General features: G+C 68.7%; 1 protein-coding gene across 2 annotated transcripts; it reads left to right on the top strand.

Annotated features, from left to right (window-relative positions):
* The first annotated feature begins 875 nt into the window (after window positions 1–875).
* LOC141734573 (transmembrane protein 107-like) lies at window positions 876–11,912 on the top strand. 2 transcript variants are annotated; one of them, XM_074566463.1, is made up of 4 exons: window positions 876–953; window positions 1,425–1,516; window positions 1,934–2,001; window positions 9,889–11,912. In XM_074566463.1, exons 2-4 carry the CDS (start codon window positions 1,430–1,432, stop codon window positions 10,322–10,324), a joined length of 591 nt encoding a protein of 196 aa, XP_074422564.1. In that variant the 5' UTR covers window positions 876–953; window positions 1,425–1,429; the 3' UTR covers window positions 10,325–11,912. The 2 variants fall into 2 exon arrangements, with proteins under 2 accessions (XP_074422564.1, XP_074422565.1); XM_074566464.1 differs by lacking the exon at window positions 9,889–11,912 and adding an exon at window positions 3,251–3,498.
* The last annotated feature ends 1,198 nt before the right edge of the window (window positions 11,913–13,110 follow it).

The following is a 13,110-nucleotide window of genomic DNA, read 5'->3' as shown; positions in this document are numbered from 1 at the left end:
GTGTTTGTCCCCCCCTCCGTGTGTCCCCCCCGAAAGGGTCTCCTCCTGCCCCCCCCCCCCCCCCCCGCTGTGTATCTCGGTGCCTGCCCCCCGACCCCCCCTGTGTCCCCGCAGGCTGAAGGGGGCTTTGGGGGGGGCCCTGGGGCTGCTGGGGGTCGAGTTCGTCAGGTTCTTCTCGGGGGTCTCCATGTTCCAGCCCGGGCAGAGCCTCTTCTGTATCCTGGGGGGGCCTGGAACCGGGGGGGGGAGAGGGACCCCAAAACCCGGGGGGGGACACCCTAAAAATGGGGGGGCCCTAAAACTGGAGGGGGGGGCCTGAAATAGGAAACCCCAAACCGCGGGGGGACCCCCTGAAATGGGGGGGACCCCAAAACCGGGGGAGGCCCTGAAACGGGGGGGGACCCCGAGATCGGGGGAGGGGGGAGGACAAAACATGGGGGGTGACCCTGAAACATGGGGGGGCCCGAAACATGGGGGAGGTGAAACATAGAAGGGGGACAGGGCCCGAAATGGCCGGGGGGGGGGGCAAAAACGTGTGGCGGGGGTCCGAAATGGGGGCAAGACACCCCAAAACCGGGCGGGCTGCCATCAGGGAGGTTCCTCCCCCCTCCAAAGGCCTCGGGTTCCCCCAGTTCCGCCCTGGAGGGGGGTGCCCGGGAGCGGGGGGGGCAGGGTCCGGCCTCCCCCCCCCCCCCCGTTTTTGGGGTGATTTTACCTGACGTGGGGCAGCGCCGGGGCCTGGCCCTGGCCCTGCTGGAGGACTGGGACGGCGGCTCCTTCTGGCTCCTCTGCGGCCTCTGCAGGTGGGTCGGGGGGGGGTGGGGGGGCTTTTTTGGGTGGCCAGGGCCGAGGGGGCGTGGTCAGCGCCGGAGGGGGCGTGGCCAGAAGCGCGCCCCGGGGGCGCGGCTGCGCGCGGGGCGCGTGGGCGGCGCGTCAGCGGTTGCCGCGGCAACGTGAGGCCCGGCGCGCGCGGCGCGGGATGGGGGGGATCCGGGGGAGGGTCCGGGGGGGTCCCGGGGGCGGGGAGGGGGGGTCCGTGGTGGCGACTGGGGGAGACGGGACCGCGGGGGGGGGGCCCGGGCTCCATGTTGGGGGGAGGGGTTTGGGGTGGGGGAGGGGTTTTGGGGGTGGGGGACGGGCTGGGGGTGGTGTTTGGGGTGGAGGAGGGGCTGGTGTTTGGGGGATGGGGGTGGGGTTTTGGGGGGTGGGGGAGGGGCGGGGGAGGGGTTTTGGGGGTGGGGGACGGGCTGGGGGTGGTGTTTGGGGGCGGGGGAGGGGTTTAGGGGATCCTGTGCCGGGGCGGGGGGTGTGTTTGGGGGGGGTCGAGCGCAGGGTGGAGGTTGGGGGGAGGGGTTTGGAGGGTGGGGGAGGGGAGGTCGAACCCCCGAACCCCCCTTAATTCCCCCCCCCGACCCCCTCCCCAGCCCCGATGCCGCCCCGGGGGCTGCTGGTCCCCGCCCGGTTCCTGGCCCTGACGGCGCATCTGGTGCTGCTGGTGCTGCTGGTCGGGGACACGGTGAGGGGCGGGGCCAGCGGGGAGGGGGCGTGGCCGGGGCAAAGGGCGGGAGCGGGGAGAAGGCGCCGGGGGCGTGGCCAAAGCGAGGGGCGTGGCCACGGCGAGGGGCGGGGGTGGGGAGAAGGGGCGTGGCCTCGGCGAGGGGCGGGGGGACACGGGAACACGTGGCGGGGGGGTGGGGGGGAGGCGGAGGCGGGGACGCGTGTGTCCGCACGCCCGCACACGCGTCATCACGCCTGTGCTCATGACGTCACACGGCTCCACGCGTGTCCAGGCACGTGTCCACACGACTCCCCACCCCCCGAGGACAGGCCACCCACACTGGGGTGTCCCGGGGGGGGGGGGGGGGGAATGATGTCCGTGTCCATGTCCCCCCCCCCGCACACCCATGTGTCCCCCCGTGTCCCCCCCCCCCAGGACTCCCCCGTCCGGGCCTCGCTGCCCCCCGACTTTTCGGCGGAGGAATACGCCCGTGCCCAGCGGTGGTGAGGCCCCACCCCACGTGTCCCCCCCACATCATTCCCCCCCCCCCCGGCTTCTCGGTGCCCCCCACACCTCCCCGTGTCCCCCCGACTCCTGTCCTCCCCCCAAGAGTGACTCTGTGCCCCCCCAGTGTGCCCCCCCACGTCCCCTCCTGTCTCCCGTGGGGTGCCCACCCCCCCGGACCCACTCGTGTCCCCACTGGGGGGGGGGTCTCTGTGTGTCTCCCCCCCCACCCCCTGTGCCCCCCCCGTGTCCCCCCACCCAGGGTGTCCCTGTGTCCCCTCCCCCCCCCCCCACCGTGTCCCCCCCTCCACCATCTCGGTGCCCTCCCACGTCCCCTCCTGCCCCCGTGGGGCGCCGGCCCCCCCGACCCACTCGTGTCCCCACTGGGGGGGTCCCCGTGTCCATCCCCCCCCTCCGACCCCCCCTGTGTCCCCGCAGGCTGGGGGGGGCCCTGGGGGGGGGCCCTGGGGCTGCTGGGGGTCGAGTTCGTCGGGTTCTTCTCGGGGGTCTCCATGTTCCGGCCCGGGCAGAGCCTCTTCTGTATCCTGGAGGGGGCCCAAAACCCGGGGGGGGACACCCTAAACATGGGGGGGCCCTAAAACTGGGGGGGGGGGCTAAAACTGGAGGGGGGGAGGGGCCTGAAATGGGGGACCCCAAACCCAAACCGTGGGGGAGGCCCTGAAACGGGGGGGGGACCCCGAAATGGGGGGGACACACACGAAACACGGGGGGGTGACCCTGAAACATGGGGGGGCCCGAAATATGGGTGTGGGGGGGCGAAACATAAGGGGGGACAGGGCCCGACATGGGAGGGGGGCCAAAAACCGGGGGGGAACCCCAAAAGGTGTGGGGGGGTCCGAAATGAGGGGGGATCCCTGAAATGGGGGGCGAGACACCCCAAAACCGGGCGGGCTGCCATCAGGGAGGTTCCTCCCCCCTCCAAAGGTCGCGGGGGGGCCCTGCCAGGCCCGGGGGGGGGCGGGTTTCGCCCAATTCCGCCCTGTGGGGGGGTGCCCGGGGGAGGAGGGGCCGCCCCCCCCCATTTTTGGGGTGATTTTCCCTGACGTGGGGCAGCACTGGGGGCCCACGTGGCGGCTGCCCTGGGCCTGGCCCTGGCCCTGCTGGAGGACTGGGACGGCGGCTCCTTCTGGCTCCTCTTCGGCCTCTGCAGGTGGGGCGGGGGGGCTTTTTTTGGGGTGTTCCCCCCCCTTACACCCGACTGACCCCCCCCATTTCCCCCCCCCGCAGCGTCCCCCCCGCTGTCACCGAGGCGCTGCTGCTGGTCTCCATTCTGGGGTGCAGGAGAAGAGCCCTCTGAGCCCCGGGGTGGGGGGGCGTCGGTGTCCGTACCCCCCGGAACCCCCCCGGGGGTCCCCAATATGCGCTGACCCCACCCCCCCGCGTGCCCCCTCACCCCCCCGCAACTTCCACCTCCGTGTTGAGAAATTAAAGGGTTTAGCGCGGGAAAGCGCCAGCGCGCCACGGCTTTGGCGCGGAAAAAGGGGGCGGTGGCCCCGCCCTCATGCAAATGAGAGCCGCGGGGCAGGCTGGGAGCGCGCGGGAGCCGGGAAGGAGGGGCTTTTGGGGGATGGGAGGGGGCTGAGGGAAGGGGATGGCGGGACACGGCGGGGGCCGTCAGGGGAGTGCGGGGGGGGATGCGGAGGGAGGGAGTTGGGGGGGGTCGCTGTTGGGTAGGGGGTGGTGGCGGGTGCCCGCCTCGGCGGGGGGGGGTAATTTGAGTATCGTCAGTGCGGTACATCCTAACTTGTGCCGCTTGGGGGGCAGCACGTCATGAGATGAGTGCGGCGTGATGACGTATGATTGCATGCAGCTGCGAGGGGCGGCGGTGGGCGAGTGGCAACACCCGCCGCCTCCGCGGGGCTTCTGAGTGAGCCTACGCGCGGCCGGTAGGATGGTGGGGGGTGGCGGCGGGGAGCCGCGGAGGGGGCGAGTGACAGCCCTTGCGCCCCGTACATGCCCCACCCCATGGATATCTGCTCTGCCCCACAGGCCTCCCCCCGCCCCATAGAGACCCCTTCAGCCCCATACGTCACCCACCCCGTGGACATCTGCTCTGCCCCATAGGTCCCCCCCCTGCCCCACACGCCCCCCTTGTGCCCTCCACTCTCCGCACTGGGACCCCACTCGCCCGCTCTCCGGTTTCTCCCGTTTCTCCCAGTTTCCCAGTTGGCAGCTCCCAGCCCCGTCACGCCGGTGCCCATCGGCACCACTCGCGTGTCCCCCCCAGGGACCCTCCGGTGCAATTCTGTGGTTCTCTGGGGCGGAAGAAGCTGTTTCTGCAGCGGCTCCCGGCCAGGCAGGAGCGTGTCTCCCCTCCCCGCCGTTGGCGGGGGCTGGATGATGGTCTCCGAAGGAGACGGAGGAGAGGGAAGGGTGTGGGTGAGGGCATGGGAAAGGGTCCACGGGAAGGAGGGGGACGTGGGGTTTTGGCGACGTTGGTTTTTGGGGACGTGGGCTTTAGGGACATCGATTTTCATGGATACGGGGTATTGGGGGACATGGGGTTTTGGGGGACGTGGGTCTCTGGGGACTCCTCCAATGGTTGGGGCTCTCTCCGGAATCCAGACGCCATTTGTCCTCTCGTGGCGTGTCGACACCAAGAGGCTTTTCCCTGGGGAACGCTGGCTCCAAGGTGCCATCCCCGAGCCAGAGGTGGCCGATGGGCAGCGCCGGGGACAGGCGCGGGGCCACCACAGCCCAGGGAGAAGAGCTGCCTCGGGGACTAGCGGGAGAGACCCACCAAGTGCCGGCCCTTCCTGCCCCCCGCCCCCCCCCCCCCCCAAAAAGGAGGGAATTTCCCCCCAAATTGGGAATGGGGGGAATTCCCGGGAGAGGAATGGGATGGGGAATTCCCGGGAGAGGTTGTGAGCTCAGGCGCCAGCACCGCGCGGAGCCGAGGAGCAAGTTCCAGCCCGGCTCCCACGGAGCTCTCTCCCAAGGGGGGCCCGTGACGAGCCCGCGCCGGCATTTCCGTCCTGTGCCCCCCATCTCTCCCCGGCCCCCTCCTCTCCCGAGACGCTCTGGCCCAGTTGGCCACTTCCAGCCCCCCCGGGGGCTCCTCGGAGCGACCTTTTTGGGGCGGTTCCGACCGCAGCCGGCGCCAAACCCCGCTCCCGGACATCGGAGGAGCCCCCCGGCGGGGACGGAGCTGGGTCACGAATCCCTGGGGGATTCTCCGCGTTCCCGAGGCTCCTCCCCGACCCGCGATGCCCCAGAGAAGGGGGTGGGCTGGGGGGGAGCGGTTCGGGAAGGCAGGTGGCCCGGCGTGGGGCTCCGAAATGGCCGGGGAACCCCCCGGAGGGCTGAGTCCGTGGGGCAGGTGCCCAGAGGTCCGGGCCGTCCCTCCACGCTCCTCTCCTGCCCCACACCACGGGGAGAGGGGCCACAGAGGGGGGGGCCACGTGCAGGCAGATGCGGAGCGAAGCTTTGCTGAAGGAGTTTATTGATGGCGAGAGGGCAACGGTCCGGGGCTCCCGGGGGGCCATCCAGGGATGACCATCTCCTCGTGCCGCTGGGGGGGGATGGGACGAGGGCGTCACCGCCGGTTCCAGTCCTGGAAGACAGAGCCCGGCGTGAGACCCCCCCGGCGTGCGCCGGGCCAGGAGAGCGGCCGCGTCCCCCCCATCTCCCCGCAGAGCCCTGGGGACGGAGAAGGGACCCAGAGCCCCCCACGCACCCAGGGCAGGACCTGGCTCTCCTGAGCCCCCCGGGGCACCCCCAGCCCCTCGCCCGGCGTGGCCTTACCCGGGGACGCCCCGAAACCTCCGCGAGCCCCGCCCGGCCCCCGTGGGCATCCCGGGGGGCACCAGAGCCCCCCGCCCGGCCGCGGCGGGGCCCCCGGCAGTCCGTGCAACGCCCCCCGGGCGCGGGGACCGGCAGGGCAGCAGCTGCGTCCCGCTGGCCCGGGGACACGCGTCGCCGCCGTCCCCTCTGCGTCCTGCTCCCGCGGCCCTGGCGGTCCCGGCCCCGAGGGCTCGGGGACCCCCTGGGGCCCAGGACCCTCCGTGGGGCTGGAGCGGCCGGGCCGTCGCTCACCTAGGCCTCAGCCGCCTCAGCCATGCGTCTCTGGCGCACCAGCTCCAGCAGCTTCTCAGCCCCGGGGGCCTGGGGAGACGGGGGGGTCAGGGAGGCGCTGGGAAAGCCCTGGGGGGGCTGGGGGTGAGCAGGCTCCCAGTGCAGGCACTGGGGGGAGTGGGGTCCCAGTGGAGATACTGGTGGGAGGGGGTGGGGTCCCAGTGCAGACACTGGAGTGTCGAGTGGGGTCCCAGTGCAGGTACTGGGGAGGGAGCGGGATCCCAGTGGAGATACTGGTGGGAGGGGGTGGGCTCCCAGTGCAGATACTGGGGGGGGAGTGGGGTCCCAGTGCAGACACTGGAGTGTCGAGTGGGCTCCCAGTGCAGGTACTGGGGCGCACTGGGATGCTCTGGAGCGCGGTGGCCATGGGAGGGAGGGTCTGGGGGCAGCAGAGCTGGCTGTACCTACCGCAGCCCTCTTCACTCGCCCGAAGCAGACTCCCCCCTGTGGAGAGACCGTGGGGTCGCCCGGGTCACTGGGATGTCCCCAGCCCCGGCGAGCAACGGGGGGACCGAGCGGCCCCCCCAGTTCCGCAGACTGGGCACCCTCCCAGCCCACCCGCCGCTTACCCCGATGCAGTAACCTCCGCTCGCTTCGAAGGCCTGGGGAGAAAGAGCGCAGCGGGCGCTGGAGGGGACCGTGGCGGGGCCGGGGGGGACGACACAGGCTCCCCCCGGCCCCAAGGCTTCCCAGGAAAAGGCCTTCTGCTGCCCCCCAGCACCGTCCCCCCCCCCAAGGTTTCACCTCACGCGAGGACCAGGGGTGAGGATGGAGACGAAGGAACCGCGGGGAGTTCGGGAGCCCCAGAGAGGACAGGGCGGGGGGTGGTGGGGACGCAGCGATGGGGCGCGGGGGCGGTCGGCGGGACCCCTGAGGGCCGGGGCCGGGGGCTCTGGAGGGCCGGGGGGGCATGGGACGGACGGGAGAGGGAAGGAGCCCAAGCGGAGGGGCCGTGGGGGCTCCGAGGCGGTGGCTGGGGGGGGCAGAGAGCGGAGGAGCACAACGAGGGGACGGCGTGGGGGGACGGTGGGGTCGGGCAGGGGCTGCGGGGACACCGCTGCCGGGGAGAGGGGGGAAGGCGAAAGGCTGAGGGGAAGAAAGACCTCGTCAGCGACGGAGAGGTGGGACACGGAGCGCGTCCCCAGGGGGAGATGGCAGCGGGGCCCAAAAGGACGGGACTCGGGGGTGCCGGGGGGGGATGGGACGGATGTGGGGGTGCCGAGACGAGAGGCCAAGCCAAGGGCTTTTGTGTCCCCCGCTGCGGCGGAGCCAGCGTCCCCCAGCCCGGCCCCGGCCCGCGGCCCTGGGGACCCACCTGGGCATCCTCCGGGGTGCAGAGCAGGACGGCGAAGAGCAGGGCCAGGCTGAGCACCGCCACCTTCATCTTCCTCTGCCGTGCGGAGAGTCCCGGCTGCAGCTGGGGAAGGCGAAGGGGCAGATTTATCCCCCCTGGGACTCCTGCTCGTCCCTCCCCGCCCCGAGAGCCCCCGGGGCAAAGCCGGCCTTGGCAGAGACGCCGGCCCTGGCCACCAGCCCAGCCCCGGCACGGAGTCACCTCCGTCCCGGCACCGGTCCAGCGTGGGCATGGGGCAGCTGGGCAGGGAAGGGCCCCGGCACCGGGGGGCGGCCGGAGCCTCCTGACAGCTGGACGCCCGACAGCCATGACCCACTGCTCCATCATGAGACCGGCCTCCAACAGCCCCCAAAGCCAGAACCCCCCAGCTCCCCGGGTCCCTCACCCCCAGACCCCCATCTCCCCACGTCCCTCTCCCCCAGACCCCCATCTCCCCACGTCCCTCACCCCCAGACCCCCAGCTCCCGGTGTCCCTCACCCCCAGACCCCCATCTCCCCACGTCCCTCACCCCCAGACCCCCATCTCCCCGTACCCCTCACCCCCAGACCAGCCTTTCCCTCCAGGGCCCCCCAGGGGCGACAGCACCCTCCAACCAGGGCTCTCAGGGCAGAAATACCTCTGCCTCCTCCCCAGCCCCTCGGGTAAAGGGGGGGCTGGGACCGACCCCTCTTCTTCGGCGCCGGGGACCCCGGGAGGAGGGAACATGGGAGGGGGGAGGACGGCCGGGGGCAGGGGCCACGGGGCCGGCAGGAGACCGGGGCCTTCGGGCACTGGGGGACACTGGTGGGTGCTGGGCGTGGGGAGGGGGGCGCTCGGCATGGGGGACGTGCTGGGGGGCGGCCGTGCCTGGCTCCAGCCCCCCCCGTTCCCCAGGCTCCGCGGGACCCAAACCGGTGCCGTTCCCAGCCACGGCCCCCCCGGCAGAGGGGACTGGCCCCCGCCGCCTGGGGACACCCCGTCCCCCCTCATCCCCGGGGTCCCCCGGGCAGAGCCGGCCCCGAGAGCGGGTCCCAGCGCCCCGGCCCCGGTGCGGCGCTGGCTCCGCTCCCCGCTGGGGCTCGGCCACCGCTCGCCAAAGGCCCTCGTCCCCTCCGGTGTCCTTGGCCTCTGCTGGCCCCGGACGCGGCCGTTCAGAGGGACGCGACGAAGCCTCGGCTCATCCCCGGGCAGCCCCTCGGCGCTGATGGCGGGCACGGAGCCCCCCTGGCGAGAGGAGGGACGTCTGTCCCGCAGCACCTCTGACACCTGCCCGCGCCCCGCGGCACACAGGGCCCTCCAGCCCCCCCGGGGCTTCCCCAGAGCCCGCTCGGGGGCAGAACGGCGGGGGCGACGGCAGCCGGGGCGCCCTCCAGCCCCGCCAGCGGGCAGAGCCCCCTCAGGAGGGCGGTGCTGGGGGGAGCGGGGAGCAGCGGGTCCTGGGGCGCCCCAGCGCCGCGGTCCCTCCTTCCCCGGGGACAGGCCGGCGCCCAGAGGCGGGGGATCTCCCTTTCCCCCTGGCTCCTGCCCCAGCCACGACCGTCAGCGGGAGGTGTCCTAAGGCGCACCCCGGCCTTGGGGGGGGGCTGCCCGCAGCCGAGCGCTGTCTGGGGCGGGGACCGAGGGGTTTTGGGCCCTTGCGAATATGGCTGTGGGTCACTTCTCCTACCCTGTGAAGAGCGCACAGCCCAGGAGCCCTCGGGGCTCTCCTGCGCGGCGGCGCCTGCGCCCCAGGATCTCCCCTGGAGCGGGGACGCTCGCTTGAGGTTCTGCTCCTCCGGGCCAGCAGGTTCCTCGCCGCAAGAGGCTCTCGGCGGCGTGCTGACCCCTGAAGTCTTGGCTAAGTGACGTAAGGGTTGATGGCGCGGCTATAATCCCTTAGACGTGAACCCTTGGCCAAGCCTGGGGCTCGGATTGGATCCAGCTGCACCTTGACTCCTCTCGGAGAAGGAATTCGGAAAGCCGGGGGGTCCTTCCCAGCCCCAGGACCCAACGGGAGGGTCTCCCTCGCGGCTCGCCTGGCCCTGGCCCCCGTGCGGTAAATAACCGGGTGCCCCTTGCCATCGAATCCCGTAAAACACTGTCACCTTCACTGCTGGCTTTGGTAAATGGTGTTTGCTGTTCATCACTATTTCACTGCTGCTCTCTTACGAGTGAAGCTCATCCCTCCGCCGGGGACAGGGCGGTGCCGGGGGAGCAGCCGGACAGCCGGGGGGGCTGCTCTCCTTGGGGGAGCCTGGGGGTCCGAGCAGCCGGGGTGATGGAGCTGCCTCCCCAGGGGCGCCGCGTCCTCTTCCCTCTCCCCCGCCTGCCCCGCGCTGGGCCTGGCTCTCCAGCCTGGTTTCCTTCACCCCCAGCCCGACCACCGCCACCCCGGGGGCCCTGGGCAGCCCCCTCGGGGCGCTGTGGGGCAGGGATGGCGTGGGGCTGGTCGCAAGCGGTGCGGGGCTCCGCTCCCAGCAGGGAGAGCCGCCGGGGGAAGCCGCACAAGCCAAGCCAGACCTTTTCCAGCAAGCCGGCGCCAACGGAGCTGCTCTCTGCCGTCGTGACGCTCCCGCAATCGGCCCCGGCTGCTCTCTTCAAGGGCGCAAGTGCCCCGAAGGGCAGAGAGAACGGCCAGGACCTCTCCCAGCGGGGACGGCTTCAGGGCGGACGTGGGCATTTTTGGCTCGAGGAGCTCAGGCACCCCGGGTTTTCCCCCCTGCAGACGCACACAGCTCTCAGGGGAGACAAAGAGCGGCACAGAGAGCGACTGATTGGCTTCTGCATAACGAGGAGACCAGCCCTTCGATGGCGTGAGCCACCGCTGGGAGGACATGGGACCGGCAAGGTCTCCATCGGGAGGCGCAGCACGGATCGACGGGTCTCTCTGGGTGGCAGAAGGAACCGCCCGTAACGACCAGCAACTCCACCGGCCGCGCCGAGCAACGGCGGCACCGAACGCCTTGGACTCGCCACCTGCGCTGAGTTCCCGGGACGTCGGCGTTATCCCGGCAAACCCGCGGGTGCTCCGTAAGGCCGGCGCGTTCCTCTGTAAGCTCGTCCTCTGTTCCCTGCCACAGGAATTCCAGCCACCGCGCTGCGCTGCCCAAGGGCCGTTCGCCCCCTAACCCACCCAGCGGCCCACGGCTGAAAGTAAAACAGCGCTCGATTGGAGTCCGTGGCCCCTGGGGTCGGGGGGGTGGTTTGTGTTTGTAGGAGACGCGGGGTGGGAGTCAAAGGCCGGTGGGAAAAATCTGGACGGGGCTTTGGAAGTCAGCTGGGAGGTTTGCCCGAGTTTCAGCGAAACTGAGGTGTCGCTGGTCGCGTCCCCATGACGGGACAGGCTCCTGTCCCGGCTCGGAAGAAACCCTGTCTGGGGTCATCTGCCCGAGAAGAGGGAAACGAGGGTGCGCTGAGAAGTCAGACACGAGAACCGTCAACGGCTCAGGGCCCTCGTTGACATTAGATGGCATTTCCGAGGGTTAGGGATAAGGTCGTGTCTTCACGAGACACTAACTCTAAATAAGGGATCTCTTGTGGCTCGGTCGCAAAAAGATTGAAGGCGCCTGACTGGAATATTTGCTTTGGAAATGCCCAAAGAGCAGGCAGCCACCTGGCAGATTCTCATTTTGACAGCTTCTGCTTTCTGCGTTATCTGTTGGACAGACAAGTCACCCGGCGCGGAATCATGCACCGCATTTAAACACGCTGGGGTGTTTTTTGCGTTCCGGGCCTGTTTTGAAAAGAATCGACGAATCGTAGGTGCTGCCACCATTGAGGAATATGGGATTAGGAGCGGCTGATGAGAGAAACACAAACCAGCGGGCGGCACTGGATGCCCCTTGACATTCACGGTGGTGTTCGGGGAAGTCCCCTCTGCTGGCTCAGTGGTGGGGACGACGACGCGCTCGGGTGGTTGCGATCGTGAGCTGCGCATTGAAAAAGGTAAATGTCAGCAGTTGGCCGGTTTGACCAAGGGCTGGACAAGAGCCTCCTCAAGGTCGCTCTGAAGGGTGGCTGATCCTACCTGCGCTGTCCCCCCGCCGCCTCCTCAGGGGGAGCGCAAGGCCTGTGGCTTCGACAGTTCGTGTCCCAGACAAAACCCCACCGACGCTTCCGAGCGCCCCAAAGTGCCAACACAAACCGGCTTTTAACAAACCCAACAAAAAGGGGCGCAGGGCACAGATCTGGAGGTGACTCCCGTTGAGCGCGAAGAAGTGTCCCGTCAAGGAAAGGTCTTGCCAATCCCCAAACGAGTGGACCACCGTTGAGGGCAGCACCCAGAGGGAACCTCCCGTGGGGCCAAGAGCACGTCTGTACCTTTCTCTCTTTTTCCTACAGTCCCTTCTGGGAGGCAGGGGGAGTTTTACCACATTTATTTTCCAAATAAATTTTTATCAGGGTTGCTCTCCTCAGGCTCTGACCCGCAGTGAGGCGTCCCGCCGTTTTACAGAGGGAAAGGGGAGGGAAAGTGCATGTACCGCTTCTTCTTTGGTGGGAACACTTGGTTCGGTGCTCATCGTGCACACTCGGATGGCGCTGGAGCCTGAGCCACGACCCCAGCTCTCCCCTCGGCTGGCTGGAGATGGATCTTCCCCGGGGATGGAGGCGGGAGCGAGTCTGTCTGGGGTCAACGCCTGGCACATCAACCCCATGGGAGTGTGAAGCTCTGGTGGACTCTGGTGCAATGTTTGCCTTTTTCCAGTCACTGGGGACTTCACCTGACTGCCATGGCTTTTCAAATATCATGGAGAGCGGCTTGGCAACTCCACCAGCCAGTTCCCTCAGGACTCTGGGAGGCATCTTGTCAGCCCCCATGGACTTCTGCATGCTCAGGTTCCTCAGGTGGTCACAAACCTCATCTTTTGCCACAGTGGGGGGGACTTTTTTCCTCCAGTCCCTGCCTTGAAGTTAATCCACTCAAAAGGTGTGGGAAGCGAGGTTGCCAGGGAAGATTGAGGCAAAACTGTTGTTGAGTACCTCAGCCTTCTCCTCGTCCATTCTTACCAGTTTGCCAGTCTTGCTCATCAGGAGGGGTACGCTTTCTTTGAGCTTCTTTTTCTGGCTGACGTATCTATAGAAGCCCTTCTTACTATTTTTTGCCTCCCTTGCCAAGTTCATCTTGAGCTGCACCTTGGCCTTCCTGACCCCATCCCTACACACCTGGGCAACATCCCCATGCTCTTCCCAGGATACCTCTCCCTGCTTCCACTGCCTGTGCATTTCCTTCTTGCCCTTTAGTTTGACCAGCAGGTCTCTACTCAGCCATCACATTGCTCAAGGCTTTATCCACGGGGATTATCTCCACCCCAGCCATCCCCAATGCACTGAATCTCCCCTTCCATGTCATTCCTGGTCGCATCTCTGTCTCCTTCCCTGTCCATTGCAGACCAACCATCTGCAATATAAATGTGGGCACCAGATGAACTCCTCCTGGGGCCTTTGACAAGCACTTAGACCTCAAAGAGCAGAGAGGTGCCTCTAGGAGGTCCTCCTCTTCCCGAGATAAGCTTCCTCAACTGGTGTCTTTAGGACGCCTGAGTGGTAAATGGAGAAACATGGTCATCCCCTGAGAGCTTCTTAACATTTCAGTTAGTGGTTAGGCAGTGATTGGTGGTGGGTAGGGATGCCAGAGAGGGCAGAGGAAACTCCGAGACAAACAAGTCTTATGAGGAGTGTCTGAGGGATCTGGGATTGTTT

Source organism: Larus michahellis, chromosome 24 (genome assembly GCF_964199755.1).
Source record: "Larus michahellis chromosome 24, bLarMic1.1, whole genome shotgun sequence".
NCBI lineage: Eukaryota > Metazoa > Chordata > Aves > Charadriiformes > Laridae > Larus > Larus michahellis.
This window is presented reverse-complemented; position numbering and strand designations above follow the sequence as displayed.

Coding starts and splice junctions, on each gene's coding strand:
- LOC141734573 (XM_074566463.1), top strand. CDS start 1,430: ATGCCGCCCCGGGGGCTGCTGGTCCCCGCCCGGTTCCTGGCCCTGACG. Junction 1,517..1,933: donor TGCTGCTGGTCGGGGACACG/GTGAGGGGCGGG, acceptor CCCCCCCCCCAG/GACTCCCCCGTCCGGGCCTC. Junction 2,002..9,888: donor TACGCCCGTGCCCAGCGGTG/GTGAGGCCCCAC, acceptor CTCCGCTCCCAG/CAGGGAGAGCCGCCGGGGGA.